This window comes from Castor canadensis, chromosome 2, assembly GCF_047511655.1.
Source record: "Castor canadensis chromosome 2, mCasCan1.hap1v2, whole genome shotgun sequence".
NCBI lineage: Eukaryota > Metazoa > Chordata > Mammalia > Rodentia > Castoridae > Castor > Castor canadensis.
Window position 1 is genome coordinate 138,322,668 of NC_133387.1, and position 22,089 is coordinate 138,344,756.

The following is a 22,089-nucleotide window of genomic DNA, read 5'->3' on the forward strand; positions in this document are numbered from 1 at the left end:
TATAGTTTAAATTAAACTTGTTTATCTGGGCTGGAGGGGTGGGAAGGAGTGAAGCACAGATTAAGTTAATAAGTCAGCAAATGTTCAGAGTTTACAGCTTGAAAATAGTGTGTTTATGCACTCAGTCTTTTTATCAATACACAAACACTGCAATTTGGTGAACATGTCTGCACTTTTCCTGACCTTTTCCATTTTGTGTACTCTGGAGCAAATGGCTCCACATGAAATTTATTTTTCTATACTTTAAAATATTTGTTTTTATTCTTCCATTTGGTATTTCAATTGGTGAGGGTTGTTCTTTTTATAAAAACAGACAATTCTAATTTTATTGAAACTGATTAAAGTCTCTGAAAAACACTCCTTATGCTGGATTGGAATGTATCACATGGACATGTAGAAACAAAGACTCCAGCATCAGGATTGCACAGTTATGGGGTTGAGGAGTTACTGGTAGGAAAACCCACATTCAGGTTAGGGTAGCTTTTCTTTTATGAATTTTCTCTAGGACAAAGTAGGATGGTTACAACTGCAAGCTGAAAATTTGATATCTGCCTCTAGGAAGCAATGAAATCAAACCCAGCCATCAGGAAGAGTGAAATTCTAACTAGCTAGGGGTGAGAATCCAGACAGGGCTGTTCCAAGAGATCTTCTCTGCTCAGCATGGTTCTGGAGAAGCATTCTAATCCCAGACAATACTCATCCAGATAGCTCTTACTTCTTCAGATTTATGAGGCTGGTTCAGTATTTTGGGGTATTAAGAACTCCAAACTTCTTCTGACTTCTTAATCAGGTTATTTTCTTTATTCAGCCAGGAGATGATCTACACAGGACCAAAAATAGACTCTCCAGGCACTAGACCATTTCTACCATCTCTGGACTCAAGATAGAAGAAAATGAAATTTGGGACTGATGTACTTTTCCTCTTTTTTTTTAAACCATAATTGCAACTTCATTAAAGTGATGTATATAATGAGAACAGAGTCATACACTGGCTATTGAATCAACAAAGTTTACTCTGGAAGTTCTATGAACAGTGTCAGAAACTGGTGACGAAAATCAGAAGACCCCCTCCCTGAGCTGATAAATAAACAAAGATGTTTTTATTAAAACCAAACAGCACAGCAAGTTGTCCTGTCTACATTCTTCTAGTATTGGAGTCTCTTTAGTTAGCCCTCCCTACCCCTGTAAAACTGTCTTGTATAGAATCAATTGTATAGAGACAATTTCGATAAATGAGAACACACCAAATGTGCCTTCTCTTGGAGCAAAGTAAGACACTGCAGTGTGACATGTCCATCCAGGAAGCAGTAATTCTTTAAGTTTTGCTAAGAAGGGCTTTGTACCCAAGCATGTGGCAGCTAGAACAGGTCACATGACCAAGCACACAGCCTGCAGTTGTGCTCTGTAGATGCTTACTGAATGAAAAACAATATGGCAGTCCTAAATCAGGAAGTTAAGAGTCATGACTCCAGGCATGCCACAAAAGAACAAAGAACCGATTACCTTCCTTCCTGGGCTTCCAGGTCCCCATCAGTGAAACAAAGAGCTTGAGCTAGATCTTTGGGTCTTTGGTGTCCCATCACACACCCAAAGCTTCGATTCACTGAAGTGCATTTTCCCATGACATTGTAGAATAAAAGACAGTATCATTTCAATTTAATGAGAGGGTCTGTTGATCTCCCTTAATTATCAAAAGAATTTAGTAACCCTGAAAAAAAATTCACTGTCCCTGTTGCTTTCTATTTGCCTCAAAGCTGTGTAGAAATGAACAGAAACACTTGAGTGTCTTCTGGCCAAAAGTGACTCAAAACAAGCTCTGGCTGGCTGATATTTTTCAGTTGGAAATAGGATTTTGCTGGTCTCTGATGTGAAGAACTTGAATGTGGGTTGATGGCTAGCAACTCAGCAGGAGGGTAGGGGACTTTGGGAGTCAAGGAATTCTAAAGACACTTTATTCCAGATATGTTCAAAGCATCCTTTCTAATAACTTTTCTTTCTTAGTTTACTGTCTTTCAAAGACTATTGCTGTTGGTTTCAATCAGGTTTTCACAATTTTAAATGAGTATTTGTTGCTTCCATTACCAATTTAGAGTCTCAAGAAAGAAAGCAGTGTTTGAGAGATAGGTAGGTAGGTGGATAGATAGATATAGATAGATAGATGATTAATAGATATATAGATGATAGATGATAGATTGATAGATGATAGATAGATGATAGAGATAGATAGATACATAGATACATAGATACATAGATAGAATGCATCCTGTGAGGGAGGAGAAGCTACTTGCCGACACACTGGTTCCACTGGTAGTGCTGGAGGTAGCCCTGGGGACAGCTGCACCTGTAGCCCCCAATAATGTTCTGACAACCATGCTGGCAGCGGTGGTTGCCCTCGCACTCATCCACATCTGAAAATGAAGCAGAGTTGCCCTTAAGCCACATCCACACTTGTCTCTGAGGGGCTCTCTGAAGCCACATTGTGGAGGTGAAAGGCAATTCTAGTAAGAAATCTGTCTCCTAAAAAATTATTCTACCACCCATCACATCAAGAATAGCTACCTTGGAGCTTTCACTAATCCAAGGAGGAAAACATTCAGAGATACAAGATGGTGGCACAGTCCACAAATAAAAATGAGATGGAAATTCATGCAAAGCAGTCTGTGGGATAGCTCTGTAAGTTGTGTTTGCTTACTTGCACCAGAATTAGAAACCAAAAGGTGTTGATGCAAAAATAAAATCTTAACAATATTATTGAAATTTTAAATTGTATATTAGTAGAAGAGTGAGTCCTCAGGGATTTTAGTCTACATTGGGGTCATCCAAAAGCTCTGGTCCCAATGACCAGGATTCTACTGATTTTTCTTAGCTGAATTTTCCCCTATTAGGATGAATTATTAACTAAACAGAAAAGTCTTGATCTACTTAGGAAATGCACGTTACAGACACAACCAAGCACAAAGCTAAAGATGAATCTCTAAGATAAGAGACCCATGCAAATGAGGCAAACTATTTCCCATCTTCAGTTGAATGTCCCTTGCACTCAGTTCTGATATTTTGTAGAAGATGGTGATGAAGGTGCTGAAGGCCACCTATAAGGCCACCTCCACAAGGACCCACCAGCTGGCCACAGCAAGGGTCTCTACCCACCTTCACAGGTGGCACCGCTCTGACCCAGTGAGAATCCTCGTGGGCATTCACAGGTGAAACTTCCAGGCGTGTTCTGGCAAACACCCTTAGACCCGCACAGGTTGATATCAGAGGTGCATTCGTTGTTATCTACAGGAAGCAAAAGGAGAAAAGAGGGCATTCGAGTTCCCCAAAGCTCTTTGCATTGTTTAAAAGAAAGGGAGAGAGATGTCTCAGAAAAGACCAAACAAGACCAATAACTTTTTACATACATGCATACAGACACATACTCAACTCACTCACTCAATTTTATTTTTTTTTTAGCATTTTTGTTTTCTTATCCCAATAGCAGAAGGAATAGAAAATAATCCTCCCAAAGGAATTGCTGCAGTTCATACAGGGCCTTTCCCTCCTCCACTTACCAATGCAGGCAGTGTGGTGCTGAGTGAACCCGGGAGGACATTTACATGTGAAGCTACCAATGGTGTTGACGCACAGGAACTGGCAGTTGTGCTGCTTCGTTGCACACTCATCAAGATCTATGAGGAAATGCAGGATGGCATGGGGCTGAGCTGACACTGGTACAAAGGCACTGCCCTTAGGAAGCAGAGCTAAGTTTTGATTTCTAAGTCTCAAGTGACACTGATCAGAACAAAGTTACAGTAAAAGGCTAGGGAGAATCCTGGGGATGAGACTTAGACGAACCCAGGTCTCTGCTACACATGATGGCTTAAGTCTGTAATTCCAGTTAATCAGGAGGAGGAGATAAATCAACCAGACAAAAACCTAGCAAAACTCCATCTCAACCAATAAGCCAGGTGTGGTGATATGCACCTATCATGCCAGCTACACAGGAGGCATGAATAGGAGGATTGCAGTTCAGGCTGCCTAGGGAAAATAAATGTGAGACCCTATTAGAAAAAATACCTAAAGGTCAGGGAGTATGGCTCAAGTGGCAGAGCACCTGCATAGTAACGACCAGATACTGTTCAGATCCCAGTACTGCCAAAAGTAAAAAAAAAGAAGAAAAAAAGGTCTCAATTTAGACTCACCCCAAATAAGAGAAAGAAAAAAGCAAAGTTCCTTGTGGGAATCCAAGGATAACCAAATTCTCAACAAAACTATTTCAAAATAGAATATTTTGAACAAATTAAAAAATGAAATAAAAACTGATCTGAAAATTTTCCAGAGTATTGAAAAAGATCTATTTAAATTGAGATATGAAAAGAAGTGTTGAGGTTGGAAATTAATTTATTTGCTTAGCTCTTTTCTGCTTGATGTTTATAATTGGCTCAAATAAGGTACAGTTTTGGTTAGGGTTTCTCCTTTAGATAAAACAAAATTGAGCAAGCAGGAAGGAAATGAAGGAAAGAAAAATTCATTCTGATAAGCTAAGAGCACATAAAAAAAACCCTCTATGTATTTATCCAACATAATTTCTCATTTCAACAAAATCCTCCACTTTAACCAGTCCCCTTTCCTCAGTCTCAACTTCTAGGCTCACTTAAACTCCAACGCTGTCTAAAAACATCAAGACATACAAAGTGTGGTCTAGCCTTTACTTGATACATATTTGGCAATACCAAAATTTGAACTCACTGCCTCACACTTGCTAGTCAGGTCCTCTACTACTTGAGCCATGCCCTTAGTCATTTTTGCTTTAGTTATTTTTCAGATAGAGTCTTGCTTTTTGCCTAGAACCAGCCTGGCAATGATTCTCCTACCCATGTCTCCTCTGTATGACAGACGCACACCAACACCCCCAGCTTGTTTGTTGAGATGAGATCTTGCTAACTTTTTTGCCCAGATTGACTTGGAACTGTAACTGCCCAGATCTCCACCTTCTGAGTCACTGGAATTACAGGCACAGGTCACTGCACCCTGCTTCATTCTAAATCTTTCAACTGATAGAAACTTTTGAAGATTTTTCTGTCCCCACAGGTTACAAAAATACAAATTTGTTGCAAGTGACACACACAATGAGAGATAAATTTTCCCTTGAGGTTTTTTTTTTTAATTTGCAAAAATAAACCTCTGGCTGAGTTGTAGCCTCACACTGAGATCCACAGATGGAGAATACGTTCCACGTTGAGAAGATCAAACCTCTGAGCAACAATCCACTTAAGATGATCAGTTATTGGGTAGGCTTCTGGGTCCCCTTTCCCCAAACTACAGGATCAGGTAGGATTTGTGCCACACAGGCGATTGCCAGTTATGCAGTCCTATCCTCTACTTCCTGCCTTTTACCCCCACCACTTCTTGCAGACATAGGAGAGAGGTCAGGGCCTACTTCTCACTGGTCTCCACATCCACTTCTCTCCACCCTTTACCCTCTCTGACTTTTTTGCTTTCTCCAAAGTTATATGGCACAACACAGTAATGTTGTTTTCTTCTTTTGTGGTACTTCAGTTTGAACTCAGGGTGTCACACTTGCTAGGCAAGTGCTCCACCACTTAAGTCATTCCACCATCCCTTTTTGTGTGTCTGTTGGATATTTTCGAGGTAAGATCTTGCAAACTATTTGCCCAGGCTGGGTTCGAACCTTGATCCTTGATCTCTGTCCCCTTAGTAGTTAGGATTACAGGTGTGAGCCATTGAAGCCCAGCAGACTGCAGTAACTCTTACTGTATCATCTGGTCTGTTTCTTTTTCCAAATCTTTCATTTCCCAAATTATCCTTATGTATGAATCACTTCTTCTATTCACTCACATGAAGTTCTTATTGTCAAGAAGGTTGTTGAAGAGGAAATTTATGCCAGAGGCTTTTTGCAAAGAGCAATTTCTAGTGGAAGAGGGATTTCTGCCCACACTTTTGTTGTTTCTTAATTCTGCTCTTAGAAGGCAGGAATGGCCTTATTTTGCAAACCAAAAATCTGGACACAGTGTTGAATTAATTAGGCATAAAGTCCTCTAGGATCATGGCAAACTGATTATTCTCAGACTGGACTTCACTGGAGATTCAGACTATATAGGTGTCAAATAGATAGCACAAATGTAATAAATAGAAAGGAGAGAGGAGGTAATTAAGAATCACAGCTGGGTGTGGTGACTCACTCCTGTAATCCCAACTATTTGGGAGCATCGTGGTTCTTAACCAGCCTAAGCAAAAAGCTGGTGAAATCCCATCTCAACCAATAGCTGGACATAATGGCACATGCCTGTCATATCAAGTTATGTGGAAGGTTGAGATTGAAGGAATCATGGCTCCAGGCCAGTCCGCTAAAACAAAACAAAACAAAAAACCCAAAAACGACCTGAGACACCATCTCAATGGAAAAAGCTGGGCATGGAGGTATACCAGTCATTCCAGCTACAGTACGAAATCTATAATGGGAGGATCACAGTCCAGGCCAGCCTGCGATAAAAACAAGAACTTAGCTCCAAAATAACCAGAGCAAAAAGGGCTAGAGGTGTAACTCAAGTGATAGAGTACCTGCTTAGCAAGTGAGTGCAAAGCCTCAAGTTTAAATCCCAGTGCTGGCAAAAAGAAAAAAAGAAAGAAGGAAGAAGGAAAGAAGGAAGGAGAGAAGAAAGGAAAGAAGGAAGGAAGGCAGACAAGGAAGGAAAGGAGGGAAGGCAGGCAAGGAAGGAAAGGAGGGAAGGAGGGAAGGAAGGAAAAGATGGAAAGAAAGGAAGAAAAGAAAAAAGGAAATAAAGAATCAGTTCCACCAGAGCCTTGGGGAGCTGGTACCACCATCTCTGAGACCATCATGGGTGGTCCCCATGTGTGACTGTTCTCACTGTGCAACTTCCTGGCCTCAGCCTTCCTCTTTCAGGGACCCACTTCCTACATAGGCCCTAACCCCAGAGAAGCACCTCTTTCCTACACAGCAGGTCTCTGATTGTCTATGAATTCCTCACAGGCATCAGGAATGCATCCAGGTGGCAGGTGACAGGTGAATGGGCAAAGACAAATTCTATTTTACCTTTGCAGCTCCTTCCATCCTCTTGCAGGATGTAGCCTTTCGGGCAGGAACACTGGTAACTGCCTTCTGTGTTTTTGCAGATAAAATTGCAGGGTTTGGGAGCCTGGTTGCATTCATTCAGATCTATGATCAAAGACATATTAGTGTGACTGCTCATGTAAAAGGAAGCCTGAATTCCCAGTATCAATAGGAGAGTCTAACAAAGAATTTTAATTTGGAGGGGAAGATATGCTCCATTAGTTTTTGATCATTGTCATATGTTTTCTTATGAAATTATATAGGATGGGTGTTTTTGGTTCTGATTTTTAGATTGGGGATTTTACTTTTCTGCCATAACCTAAAATTTCGACTTAGGAGAACACCCTTAGCAATAGAGCACTTACCCACACAGGCTGTTCCAGTTATATCAGGAGTATAGCCAGTTTTACAAATGCAATGATATGATCCTCTGTCATTGACACATTCCCCATTTCGGCAAACATCATGAATAACCTTGCATTCATCAATATCTGTAATATAGTAAATGTAAATTCAAACAATGAAGATATTACAAAGTGGACAATATTAACATATAGGGGTCACTCCAGTGGAAAGTCTAATAGCTTGTGCTACTTAAGTGTATTATGGACCTAAGAAATTAAACCAAAGGAATGACAGAAGAAATTTCATATGCAATGGTAATTATCCTGGAAGGCAATGGTAATGACTTTATGAGATGGTAGCAATAGCCTAATCAGTCTAGAGGAAAACTTTAAAAGTAATTTATACTGTCTTTCTCTTCTGGATCCACAGAACAGCACCCCATTGAGACATATTTGGCCTTTTGCTTTATCTCATGCCATGAAGCTAGCCTCCAACTGATATCACATAATCAAGTCATAACAGTGGATTCTTTTGACAAAGAAACTCCATTTTTCCCCTAATATTGCATGTTCAAAACAAGAAAGGAAATTCTTTTACATTCTCTTTGTTATGTTTGAAGTTAATCCTGAAAAATATCAAGTTACATAATATTGGGGAAATGGGATCAGCTCCCTTCCTTAGGTCAGGAGGGAAATGAACCAGGGCTCTGGCAAGAGGAAGGGGCTGGAATTTTGCAGCCTGCTAAGAAAGCAACACCCTTATTCATGGTTCCACTGTAGAGAGGAAGACTTGGTCAATGTGTACCATGAAGCATTAAAGCCACTGTCCTCCACCCTTTGACCCAGCTATCTCCTTCTTGCTTGGTAGGGTGCCAATACAAGTAGTTTACACATGAGTTACTAGCCTTTGATTGCCAAATGACATTTTATATCAACAACTTGGTGTGGCTGACCCTTTCAAGTTTACCCTGAAGTGCAATTTAGCACATTCTCAGTAGACTTAGGAAATGAGGCTCCCACCATCTGATTTTTTATATCCTCCAAAGAAGCATAAATTGCTTTTGGTCATTCTATCTTATCTGTCAACTTCTGTCTCTCACCACACCTAGTTCAATTATTCTACCTTCAGTCACATCTTCTAACTTAAGGATATTTTCTTAACCTCCCCCCAAGGACCTCAAAAAAAAAAAAAAAGAAAGAAACAAACACACAAACCAAAACCCAAATCATTCTGTTTCATGGTTCTTTTATGAACTAAACCCCAATGGTGATTAGTATCAATAAATGTGGAAATCACACAAAGGCCTGGAGGTCATTGGAGTCATCTCAGACGTCTTGAGAGCCTCTTCATCCTGCTAGTTTTCTAGGTAAAGTAGCTTATGCTTTTCCAGATGGAATTATGTTTAATTGCTAAGATATCATCATTATTTATACTTCTTTGATATTATATGTTTTAGCTAATGTTATGAGTTAAAATACAGAGTGGTAGTCTAGAATTTAATAGTCAATTATTTCAAGATTTATCTAAAAACTAATCTGAAGGACCAACAGTGGACTTTTTAGCAAACTTTTGTTTAGAAAGTTGAAGACTCCTTGCAATGGAGAGGCAGGGACCTAAGCATATGCAACTTAACCAAGTAGACCAAGGACACTTTGGCTAATGGCCTTAAATATCTAAAACACCATAATGAAAAAACTGTGTCAATCTCAACTATGTAGCTCCACCTAGGCCCATATTGTAGGTTCCAAATTCTCATCTGGTTTTCGTAGGAAATAGACTCCCTCCAACTATTTTTGGACTAAGCAAAGGGTCCACTCCACTGGTTGCAAACCAGAACAAAATTATGTACCTGCTCCATTGGTCATGAATCCTCGGCCATGGGGGCAGAGTTTCTTGAAAGCCACAGTGCCCTGGAAAGGGCAGATCTCACAGTGGGGACCCCAGCCTCTCCCTCCGTCACAGCAGCATTCAGACTTGGTGACAGGGTTTCTGTTGCTTGAGCCAATCTGACACATGTTTTGCAGCACCTCTGTGAAGCAGTACCCTTCCCGGTTGTCTGGAAGGGATATTCCATGGCAAAGAGGATTTTAGAGAATTTTAGGAATGTAACAGGGCATTAAGAATTTGGTCAGATATAAAAACCAAAAGGATGCAACACTTTACCCTGGCTGAGAAGGAGCGAGAAGGGAAAGCTGGAAACAGCAGTGAGAGAGAAAGGATGCCATCTGAGGGAAATAAGACAAGAAAGTCAGTAAGTTGGCAGAAAGACATTGGCCTAGACAAGCTTCTCACTCTATGTGCCCACACATGTGGGTGAATAGTCCTAATAGTCGTGCTATAGAGGGAGATGGGCAGAGCAACATATGGAAATGAATCCCCATCACTAAGGGCTTAAACAGGCAGCCAAGAAAGAAATTCCAAGCAAGTGATTCAGTGATACAATTAGCAGAGGAAGAATTTAGCTGCAGGGTGGTGTTGAGCCCAGTGGACAATCACAGTCACTAAGTCATCTCCAAAATATGAACATTTTTAGCCCTTCTTCAAATTTTGCCATCTTCTCTTATTTCAAATCAGAGATCTGGCTTTCAAGGGAACCTGCTGCCTATGCTCACCGAGGCACTCGTCCTGGGCCGGGCTGGCTGTGAACCCGTCGTTGCACTCACAGGTGTAGCTCCCTCGAGTGTTGATGCAGCGCCCATTCTCACAGATCCCTGGCTTGGTCTGGCATTCGTTCTCATCTGTGTGGTTTCATTGAAGGAACAAAATCAGAAGGAGTCATCTGTTTTATACAAGGATAGAATCCTCCACTGTTTCTCTCTTCCTCTCTCCCTTCCTCCTGCCTCTCTCAATTTATTCTGTAAATAGGTAATCTAATCACTTGGCATTCCTCTCTCTTCCCTATTCCACCAAATTCCCAGGTATCCTTTCAGAGATAGATTGTGTATATAAAAGCAAATATATACATACATATATGTATATATATATGTCTCTGATCTTTTAAAGACATAATTGATAACATTTGATACACGTAAACACAGATGATAGCATTTTATGTTACCATTAACATTTTCACTAAATAAAATTAAAATCTTTCCACAGTCTATGAGGAAGACTCCCAAAAGATTACTTTGAGGGAAGGGGAAAAAGTTAGAGATTAACAGATTAAAGAAATATTATAAAACTTCATTAGAATAATGTCTGCAATGGTCGGTGCTGACCTGGAGAAATTTGTCTAATCTTCAGATTCAATACAAATTATATGTAATATTTTAGCAACATTACTAAGAAATAATAAATCACAATTCAATTTGTTGAGTTAAAAAACATCAAAGTAACTGGAGATTCTTTGAATCATCTGATGATTATTTAGAAAGATCATAACTCATTTGAGAATAGCATGGAGTCCCTGACACAGAGATCCCACTAGGAGAGGCAAAGAATTGGAAGATGACATCCAACGAAATGTGAAAACAGATTTAAAAAACCACAATGTCCAAGTCTCAGATCAATGGAATGAGAGTATGTGGTGGGGGGTGGGGGGAGAGCTCCCCAACTGACTGCAATGAGAGCCATGGATTCAGGAGGACCCACTGTGATCATTAATCCATACGTTCTTTTTCTGTGTTTTTAAAGTCTGCTCTTTAATTGCTATTTAATTCAGTGTTTTACAGAATAAAGGGACAATGGGAAACTTAATTTTCTGGACTAACAACATAAAATAAATGTGTTTTTTAAAAGGAAAAGAGTATATGTGGGAATTTTCTAGTTATTTTCATCTATATTTACTGTCTATAGCAAAAGTCAAGAAACCTTTTCTGTAAAGGTGAGACAGTAAACATTTTAGGCTTCGTTAGTCATATGATGTCTATTGCAACTATTTGATTGCCATTGAAAGCAATAAAAAAAACTTCAAAGCAGCCACAGGCAATATGAAAGTGAATTATGATACCTGTGCTTTAATATAATTTTATTCACAACAACAATAGGCAGGCTGGTGGGCTACAGTGCTCAATGTCAGATCCATGTTAGAATCATCTGGGGAGCTTAAAAATACCAGTGTCTGGATTCCACTCTAGAAAAGGTAAGATTTTTCTGAAGTTTGATCCTTCTGGTTTAGAGTTATTCCTGGTTCTGAGGGACCTGGTATTTGTACTTAACGTCAGAGCATTACTAACACAGTTGAGTCAATAGGGAGAGTCCACTGTGATAGAAAGAATGTATCCCAGATCCATAAGAAAGTACAAATAAAGAAAGGAGAGGAATAGAGAAAGGGCATCTTGGTAGTAAAATTGTTCAAGAAAGGAGGAAATGGGCATCTTAGAGGGAGAGAATAGCACACCTCTTGGAACTCTTAAATGATTAAGAGTCAAAGGTCCTCCATAGAAAGTTATGACCTAAGATAAGAGAGGCAAAATGGCTCTTGCCAAGAAGAATACAATGTCTTAAAGACTCAGAGTCAGGGCTGTTTCTGTTCACTGTCCCTTTCAACTCAAAGCTCTTGCATAGAGATACTCTTACCTACACAGGCTGTTCCATCAGGTGTCCGCTGGTACCCAGGTCCACAAATGCACATGTAGGTGCCGATGAGGTTCTTGCATTCCATTTGTTTTTCAGCACAGTCATGTTTTCCCTCCTCACATTCATCCTCATCTGTAAAGGATGCATGATCATAATTTATAACAGAAGTTGTGTTAAATGCTCACCTTTTGAACATAGAGTGGTACTAAGTAACCAATTTCACCAGTGTTATTTCAGTGTTATTTTGTTATTATTTGGGGGCATAGACCTCTTACAAATGGGAAGGAGTCTTCTAACCATCCTTGAACCTGGTGAAGAAATTGTTCCCTAACCAACTGATAACCTCTTCAGGAGCAAGATTCATGCCTTTCATTGATTCCCTTGCTTTCCTTTTTTTTTTTTTTTGGTGATACTGGGGTTTGAACTCAGGGCCTTGTGCTTGCTACCACTTGACACAGCCCTTGCTTTACTTTTTATGCTCCTTCTTTGAAGCATTTCTAAATAACTAAAGAGGTCTTAAATTATTAAACTCTAATGATATTTCATAACATAATGGTGTTTTTTGACACAAGAATTGCTAATACTGTATTCTTAAATACAAAGAACTCTTGCCAAGAAACAAACAAATGAAAAAAGCTGACATAGGCAAAAGGGCATCAGACTACTCACAGGGATAGAAATACAAATAGCCAGTAAATAAATGAAAAATATATAATGTTACTGGCAACTGATAAAATGCAACTGAAACACCAAGGTTAGCCTTACTGGTAAACCAGAGAAATTTAAACTGAAAATGTATTTTTTTTCTTTTCACATAAGCAAAACAGGGCACTTATATCATCATAACACTCAGTACCAATGAGCGCAAGAAGGGTGCACGTGTATACTACAGTAGACCCTTGGTGCCTGAGGGTATGTGGTTCCAAGGAGACTGCCATTTAGGGAAAATCATGAATGCACAGGATGCACAGAGTTCAGAACTACACTGCAGATGCTTGTAACAGTATTATAATCACAATCTATGAAAACAGTAACATATATGTTACTGTAATATATATGTCAAAATCCGTGGATACATATATGCATGGATTTTAATTAAATAATAAACAAAACCTTACATTATACAATGACTTAACAATGTAATACAATGTGACCTTATTGTAAAATGGTAATATTAGAATGACATAATATTAGACTAATCATTTATAACAGCAGCTTGTTTTTTATATTTTGACAAAAAGACAAGCAGGTCCAAGAATCTTATCCTCCACTGATCTCCTCTCCTTTGTTTCCTTTTTCCAGGATAGGTTGGGTCTTCTTCATTCCTTACTTTTCACCACATCGTATTTCCCCTTTTTCTTTCTTCTTCCCTTGCTCTGGTCTAAGAAATTTGGACTTTATCCTGCATGTGATCAGGAGCTCTCACTTAGGAAATCTCCTCATCCTCAAGCAAAACTGTATTTAAAGCCATCTTAGGGGACCAGGTGTCTGCTCATTTAAGACCCTGGGAGGAAAAAAGAAAAGTCCAGGACCTGATGGATTCTCTGCTGAATTCTATCAGACCTTTAAGGAAGAACTGATACCAACCCTCCTTAAACTGTTCCATGAAATAGAAAGCGAAGGAAAACTGCCAAACACATTTTATGAAGCCAGTATTACACTTATCCCAAAACCAGGCAAAGACAATTCCAAAAAGGAGAACTATAGGCCAATCTCCTTAATGAACATTGATGCAAAAATCCTCAACAAAATAATGGCAAACTGAATTCTACAACACATCAAAAAGATTATTCACCATGACCAAGTAGGCTTCATCCCAGGAATGCAGGGGTGGTTCAACATACGGAAATCAATAAATGTAATAAACCACATTAACAGAAGCAAAGACAAAAACCACTTGATCATCTCAATAGATGCAGAAAAAGCCTTTGATAAGATCCAACACCTTTTCAGGATAAAAGCTCTAAGAAAACTAGGAATAGAAGGAAAGTACCTCAACATTATAAAAGCTATATATGACAAACCTACAGCCAGCTTTATACTTAACAGAGAAAAACTGAAACCATTCCCTCTAAAATCAGGAACCAGACAAGGATGCCCACTATCTCCACTCCTATTCAACATAGTACTGGAATTCCTAGCCAGAGCAATTAGGCAAGAAGAAGGAATAAAAGGAATACAAATAGGTAAAGAAACTGTCAAAATATCCCTATTTGTAGACAATATAATCCTATACCTTAAAGACCCAAAAAACTCTACTCAGAAGCTCTTAGACACCGTCAATAGCTATAGCAAGGTACCAGGATATAAAATCAACATAGAAAAATCATTAGCATTTCTATACACTAATAATGAACAAACTGAAAAAGAATATATGAAAACAACTTCATTTACAATAGCCTCAAAAACAAATCAAATACCTAGGAGTAAACCTAACAAAGGATGTGAACGACCTCTACAAGGAAAACTATAAACTTCTAAAGAAAGAGATTGAGGAAGACTATAGAAAATGGAGAGATCTCCCATGCTCATGGATTGGTAGAATCAACATAGTAAAAATATCTATACTCCCAAAAGTAATCTACATGTCTAATGCAATTCCCATCAAAATTCCAATGACATTTATTAAAGAGATTGAAAAATCTACTGTTAAATTTATATGGAAATACAAGAGGCCACGAATAGCCAAGGCAATACTCAGTCAAAAGAACAATGCTGGAGGTGTCACGATGCCCAACTTCAAACTATACTGCAAAGCAATAACAATAAAAACAGTACGGTACTGGCACAAAAACAGACATGAAGACCAGTGGAACAGAACAGAGGACCCAGATATGAAGCCACACAACTATAACCAACTTGTCTTTGACAAAGGAGCTAAAAATGTATGATGGAGAAAAGACAGCCTCTTCAACAAAAACTGCTGAGAAAACTGGTTAGCAGTCTCAGTCTGCAAAAAACTGAAACTAGATCCATGTATATCACCCTAAACCAAGATTAACTCAAAATGGATCAAGGATCTTAATATCAGACCACAAACTCTAAAGCTGATACAGGAAAGAGTAGGAAATACTCCGGAATTAGTAGGTATAGGTAAGAACTTTCTCAATGGAACCCCAGCAGCACAGCAACTAAGAGATAGCATAGATAAATGGGACTTCATAAAACTAAAAAGCTTCTGCTCAACAAAAGAAATGGTCTCTAAACTGAAGAGAACACCCACAGAGTGGAAGAAAATATTTGCTAGCTACACATCAGACAAAGGACTGATAACCAGAATATATAGGGAACTTAAAAAACTAAATTCTCCCAAAATTAATGAACCAATAAAGAAATGGGCAAGTGAACTAAATAGAACTTTCTCAAAAGAAGAAATTCAAATGGCCAAAAAACACATGAAAAAATGCTCACCATCTCTAGCAATAAAGGAAATGCAAATTAAAACCACGCTAAGATTCCACCTCACCCCTGTTAGAATAGCCATCATTAGCAACACCACCACCCACAGGTGTTGGTGAGGATGCAGGGAAAAAAGAACCCTCTTACACTGTTCGTGGGAATGTAAACCAGTACAACCACTCTGGAAAAAAATTTGGAGGTTACTTAAAAAGCTAAACATTGATCTACCATCTGATCCAGCAATACCACTCTTGGGGATATACCTAAAAGACTGTGACACAGGTTACTCCAGAGGCATCTGCACACCCATGTTTATTGCAGCACTATTCACAATAGCCAAGTTATGGAAACTGCCAAGATGCCCCACCACTGACGAATGGATTAAGAAAATGTGGTATCTATACACAATGGAATTCTATGCAGCCATGAAGAAGAACGAAATGTTATCATTCGCTGGTAAATGGATGGAACTGGAGAACATCATTCTGAGTGAGGTCAGCCTGGCCCAAAAGACCAAAAATCGTATGTTCTCCCTCATATGCGGACATTAGATCAAGGGCAAACACAACAAGGGGATTGGACTTTGATCACAAGATAAAAGCGAGAGCACACAAGGGAGATATGAGGATAGGTAAGACACTCAAAAAATTAGATAGCATTTGTTGCCCTCAACGCAGAGAAACTAAAGCAGATACCTTAAAAGCAACTGAGGCCAATAGGAAAAGGGGAACAGGAACTAGAGAAAAGGTTAGATCAAGAAGAATTAACCTAGAAGGCAACACACATGCACAGGAAATCAATGTGAGTCAACTCCCTGTATAGCTATCCTTATCTCAACCAGCAAAAACCCTTGTTCCTTCCTATTATGGCTTATACTCTCTCTTCAACAAAATTAGAGATAAGGGCAAAATAGTTTCTGCCGGGTATCGAGAGGGTGGGGGGGAAATGACCCAATCATTGTATGCACATATGAATAAAAAAAAAAAGACCCTGGGAGGAGCACATCCATCAGTATACTTCACGGCCAGCTCCATGACTATCCAAGGTCGTATACAGTACAGTCTAGTGCTTTGGAAATTGCAGGTATTTGGGAAGCATTTTTCATGGAAGTGGTTTAACTATAGTAGATTCCATGTGTTACCTCATTCTTGAAATACAGTATCTTTTAGTGAGTGGGATTCCTTCTTGTTGTGTTCTCATATACCCCTTCCTCTGTATCCTGAAGGCAATATATATCTCCTATGGTATTTTCACAGAGTATTATAATTATTTATATATCTGTGTTTTGTCTCAGCCTCTTCCTATTAATCTTTGTGTATGGAAGAAAATACCTTTTTAAAAACAATGTCATCACATCTTGTAGCATGACATATAAGATATGCCATATAAATCCTTGACTCAGCTTGATGGTGTTTCAAGCTACAATCTGGGAGAAAAGGTGGCAGTGACAATGAATTGTCCATGGAACATATGTGTTCCCAATTCCCAGCTCTCCTCTACTAAAGGAAGCCTTGGAGGGATATTTCCTATCAGAGAGTTAGATCTTTCTTGCTTGGATGAATTTCAATGTGGATAGCTCACCTTTGCACATCCTTCTGTCTTCTCTCAGAACATATCCAACAGGACATTTGCATTCATATGATCCATAAGTGTTTACACATCGGAAGGCACAGAGCAGAGGATTCTGGGCACATTCATTTATATCTGCAGCAGAAGAAAGTAAGAAAATAATGGATCTTGGATGTATCAACCTGTATCTTCCCATCCCCATGCATTCTTTTCCTAGGCCAGTGGATCTCACCTTGAGAATGCATCAGATTCCTGGAGGACCGCTGGGTCCGCTCTTAAGAGTTTCTGATTCAGTAGATGTGAATCAGATCTACTCACACCTCTAACAAGTTCCCAGGTGACAGTGAAGCAGATGGCCCGGGACCACCCTTTGTGAACTACTCTTCTAGCCACTCCTTATACTTTCCTTCTTTCTGTACATCCTGCCAAGCATACTGATAGTTTTCAGATGCTTATATAGTTTAGGCAACCTCAACTATGACTGCCTCCAGATGACTCCAGGAAGTTTGTGGTTAATTGTCTGTGTGTGTGGATGTATCTACAAATAGAAGAGAAAAAGAGAAGAAAAAGATGGAAAACATAGGAAACAAAGAAAAAGAATAGGAAATAGAAAAGAAGATGGAAGGTAGGAAATAAGACTGGACTTGTACCCAAATATAAGTAGTGGAGACACACCAATAAGAATTCTGTGTGATACACAGTGTAGCTTGTGCCATGAGTCACCTCTGTCTTTCTTTGATACTCTCTGTACAGAGGAGACCACACAGAGAAGAAACAATGAAATAGCCCATCAGGCCCCAATTTATTTTATATATAAATATACCCTGAATGGTTGTTAATATTAAAAACTGTAATCAACTGTTCCAGTGGTTAATACAAGTAACCAACTGTTCTGTGTTTAAGATGTTTACCTTCACATGTCATCATTGGACCAGGCTCAAATCCCTCCTCACAGGTGCATTCAAAACCTCCAATCACATTCTTGCAGGTTCCATTTCCACAAGGATTGCCCACAGAGCATTCATCAGTATCTGCAAGTGACCAGGGTAGATCCAAAACATGGTGAATGGAGATAAAATGGGCTTGGGCTCAGATAATATCTTTCATTCCGTCAAAGTACTTTGATCTATATTCTTATTTAATTCTCATTCTATTTTTGCAAGGAAGGAATGTGCATATTTATAGCTGGAGTTTGACTTGCTCAGTGACAGTGGCAGTGAAAGCACCTGAGCCCTTATTTGTCCTGCTGCATGTTTTTCTCCAGCCTCCCAGATTATGAAGAAGTGTGTCTTCTACTAGGAGTAGATGCCCTAATGGTTAAAACGAGGCTTCTATAAGCATTCATGAGTTTCTGCTTATTTAAAGATAGGAATATATCTCATTTAGCCTACATTACATCACTCTACAAGAAGCCTTAAGCACAATGGATTCTTGCCAGATATAAAATAGAAGACTAAACTTATGCAAAACAAGAGACCAGAGGTTAAGCAGAATTAATGCCCTGGATAAAGTCAAGTTTCAAGTACATTTTGTTGAAACCAGATGGTTTACATTAGGCAGAAGAAAGGGTAGAAAAAAATATGTTTAGGGTCTGATCTCTCTGAACAACTGTGCAAAGATAACACATCTTACCAAGGAGAACTAAAAAATATATATGCTTCCTAACCCATCCACCTGGAACACTCACTGTTCTTCATGCTGACACATCTTTTGGAGAGAATACTTTCCTTTGAGAGAGAAATTTATTTTAGAAAATAACATTGTTATTTTAGTTATCTGTAGTTCAGAAGAGTAGTGGACTGTTGTCAAGGGTTATATCTTATGCTGGGGTCCTGAAGTCAGAACATGAAAGCAAAAGGGTATGGCAGAGAAACCCTAGGCAAGGGAGGCTCATTCTACATGTACCCACAATGTTCCCTGAAGATTCACAAAGAGAAACATTGACAAATTTGCTTTTGTTTGTTATTAAATCACATTTCACAGTCAAGAATAATTCTTCTTCATGTCAACAAAACCCCAATATCATTGCACTTTCGAGCCGCATGGGTAATTTGAAATAGTGGGCTCATCTGTGTGCTGTTACATCCACAGAGGCTAATGAGCAAACGTAAGCTCCCACAGTCACAGTTGGGATGGAAATCCTCAAACCCTGATTCCTTGTATGAAAGAACACTTTCTTATTTGCACAGACAAATCCTCAGCATTTATGCCACAATTAATTGAGATTACATCAAAATTGCTTTGGACTCTTTAGATAAATAAACATAATACTCAAATTTAATTTAGTTAGTGTGGATTAGGGGACAGAAGTCTACAAAAGGAGCCAGTCTTAAAATTTTTCTTAAGAGGGTTAAAACGAGAGGAAGTTACATATATGCGTTTCATATTATAAAATGTATAGTACAAGATCCAGATAAATTTTGTATTTTATATGCTAAAAGAATAAGATTATAACCATTGACAGTTTCTTTTATTTCACAAAGACTTTAATTATGGTGGTCTCTCTCTCTGTCTCTCTCGGTGATACTGGGTTTGAATTTAGGGCCTTGTACTTGCTAGGCAGACACTCCACTACTTATGCCACAGCCCCAGTCCTTTTTGCTTTAGTTTATTTCTCATGTAAGGTCTTGCACCTTTTGTCTGGGACTGGCTTTGGACCTGGGCCTCCTACCTCTGTACCTCTGCCTCCTGTGTGGCTGGGATTACAAATGTGGACCACCATGCCTGGCTTATTTGTTGAGACAGGGTTTCACTAACTTTTTTGCCTGGACTCTTCTCACACTATGATTCTGCCATCTCTACCTCTCACATATCTTAGATTACAGGTGTGCACTACCACTCCTGGCCCATCAGTATCTTTTCAGACACGTCCAGTGTCTATCTTCCCTATTAGTCCATGCGAGGAAGGCTCTACTCTGCTTAGTACACCGCAGAAGAATGGTGCCTGGCACAGGATAGTAACTCAGATAATGTTCTAGATGAAGGACATGTGAATGGATGACAGAATTCAAAGTCCCATCACAGTAGTTATACTTCCTGGTATGAACGCTGTATGACTTAAATTCTAACCTATTAAGTAATTATGGGAGAAACTGACTTATTACTCACCCACACATTCATTCCCTTCTAGAATATAACCAAAGGGACACTCGCAGCGATAGGAGCCATCCGTGTTGATACATTGTCCATGTTTACAGACATCGGGTTCTTTGCATTCATCCATATCTTTAAGCAAAAGTGAAAAACAAGGTCATTTTCTTAACCCAAAGATAAAGTATGGCCATTTTAGTGCTTAAGCAATGAATAGCAAAGATCTCAATACAATTGGAATCTAAATGAAATAACATCTGAATGAGATAAAAGTGAATTTAGTTTCTTCTAGATAGAGGTGGAGAGATAAGAATGATTGGGGAGACAGGAGGGACTAGCTGAGACCCCCTAGAAATGTGCAGAATCCAGCTCAGGCTACTCACCGACTGCCGAGTCATCAGGTCCTACAATGATGCCACTTCCATAGGGACAGATCTGGCGGAAAGCCTCTGCAGTGGAGACAGATACTAAGTAGCAGAAAGTCTGGGACAATTAATCACATGCGTCACCTCAAGCATCTTGGGCATCCTAATGACTACACTCTGTGTGTGTTGAGAATTAATGAATAAGACAAACCTAGAAACTAGGAAATTTAGAAAGACTCCCAAAAATGTTCCTAGTCCTTGTGTGTATGTAACTCATAACACAACTAAATGGGAAATAACCACCTAGATCCTGAGATAAAAGAATTTTTAATAAACATTCTAGTTAGATTTATAACTCAACTGTCTTATTGTCTTTAAGGCCTATACTTATTTCATGGTTAGTAGGCACATGGGATGGTGCAAAGAGAAACAGAGATGTCACACATACCATCAGGTTCAGTAGGGCACAGCTCACAGGGGTCTCCCCAACCTTCTCCCTTCAAGGCACAGCAACATTCCTGCTTGGAGTGATTTCTGGATTTGGGTGATGAACACTTTCCTCCTTCAAACTTTGCATAGCAGTAGCTCATTCGCAAATCTGTAGCACAAATTCAAGATACCTTTAGTTATTTTCCTTCTGAGTCTTTGTTGTATAATAGTGAATGGGAAACAACCTGCAGTGTCAAACATGTTCTCTCATTATCACAGCAATACTCCTTAAGCAACTGGAGTATTAACTGAGCTAAGATTGTTAAAGTTTGGGCAACTTACAGTAAGATCTCATGAATAAATTTATGTGGCTTTATTTCTCATTGTAGACAAAATTTTTAAATACCTGAAGTGAATAAGAAAATCCAAGTCTGTCAGTTTTTCATTAGTGACTTCAGGATTGGAATATTTACAGGTGGGGTCATTTACAAGATTCCTGCATTGATAGCTCTGTTTACATTGTTTTGCAGAACTATTAGCAAGTCCATTAAGATAAGGGAGCCCTCCTGGTTCTAACATTTACTGTGATGTCACACCATTGTTAATTCTGTGCCCTGTGTAAGCCCTGGAACCCAAATAAAACCCCAGATCATTGGTTTTTTTGTTTCATAAAACAAATAAAGAAGATGCAACCTTGTGGACTGGCAAAAATATGACACAAGGCCCAGACATTGAACAACTATTCATGGAGGTGTTTGGTATAAAATGCAAGTGAGACTTTTGGCAGGTTTTACATACACATGCACACACAGTCTCATCAAAGTTAAATTTTCAATAGAAGTTTCTTAAGCTCAGTAGAAGAGGGAAAGAAAAAGGAAGGAAGGTCTATGACTGAGTGGGATTGGAACAGTCTTTCTTTTGAAGAATATACATATTTCTTTAATATTGATTACTGCTTGGTGACCCCAGAAATATTGGATCTCTTTTCTATAAAACTCTCCAACATTACTTGACACAATTTTGGAAACTGACTTTTCCATTTCTTATAGAGAAATTGGGTATTTCTAAGAAGTGAGCTCATCCAGGGGTCTGGAATGTGTTTTTCTTTCAAACTTGACTTCCAAGGCTGTGCACAACTTCTCTCACAGAGGCTAAAATCTGCAGGTCTTAAGGATATGCTTTCATATCCATTTTGTACAATTCCTACTTCTTTAGCTCTGACCACCTCTGCTCTCCCCTCACTGTTGCTCAATCCCAGGAAGTTACCTATGCATTGTGTTAAGGCAATTAATTTCACAAGGTTTA

The 22,089-nt window shown here is 39.1% G+C and overlaps 1 protein-coding gene across 2 annotated transcripts in view; it reads right to left on the reverse strand.

Moving 5' to 3' along the window:
• The window catches only part of Fbn1 (fibrillin 1), a 237,322-nt gene that overhangs the window by 9,601 nt on the left and 205,632 nt on the right, over positions 1-22,089 (reverse strand). The window contains exons 51-63 of one of the 2 annotated variants that reach the window (XM_020160570.2): positions 20,804-20,953; positions 20,374-20,439; positions 20,009-20,125; positions 17,812-17,931; positions 16,913-17,035; positions 11,933-12,064; positions 10,027-10,152; positions 9,264-9,470; positions 7,435-7,560; positions 7,052-7,174; positions 3,549-3,665; positions 3,148-3,276; positions 2,289-2,408 (exon numbers count right to left, since the gene is read on the reverse strand). In XM_020160570.2, coding sequence (XP_020016159.1) covers positions 2,289-2,408; positions 3,148-3,276; positions 3,549-3,665; positions 7,052-7,174; positions 7,435-7,560; positions 9,264-9,470; positions 10,027-10,152; positions 11,933-12,064; positions 16,913-17,035; positions 17,812-17,931; positions 20,009-20,125; positions 20,374-20,439; positions 20,804-20,953 — 1,656 coding nt within the window. Of the gene's footprint in view, positions 1-2,288; positions 2,409-3,147; positions 3,277-3,548; positions 3,666-7,051; positions 7,175-7,434; positions 7,561-9,263; positions 9,471-9,577; positions 9,640-10,026; positions 10,153-11,932; positions 12,065-16,912; positions 17,036-17,811; positions 17,932-20,008; positions 20,126-20,373; positions 20,440-20,803; positions 20,954-22,089 lie in introns of those variants that run through there. The other variant, XM_074065892.1, reaches the window with a different exon arrangement.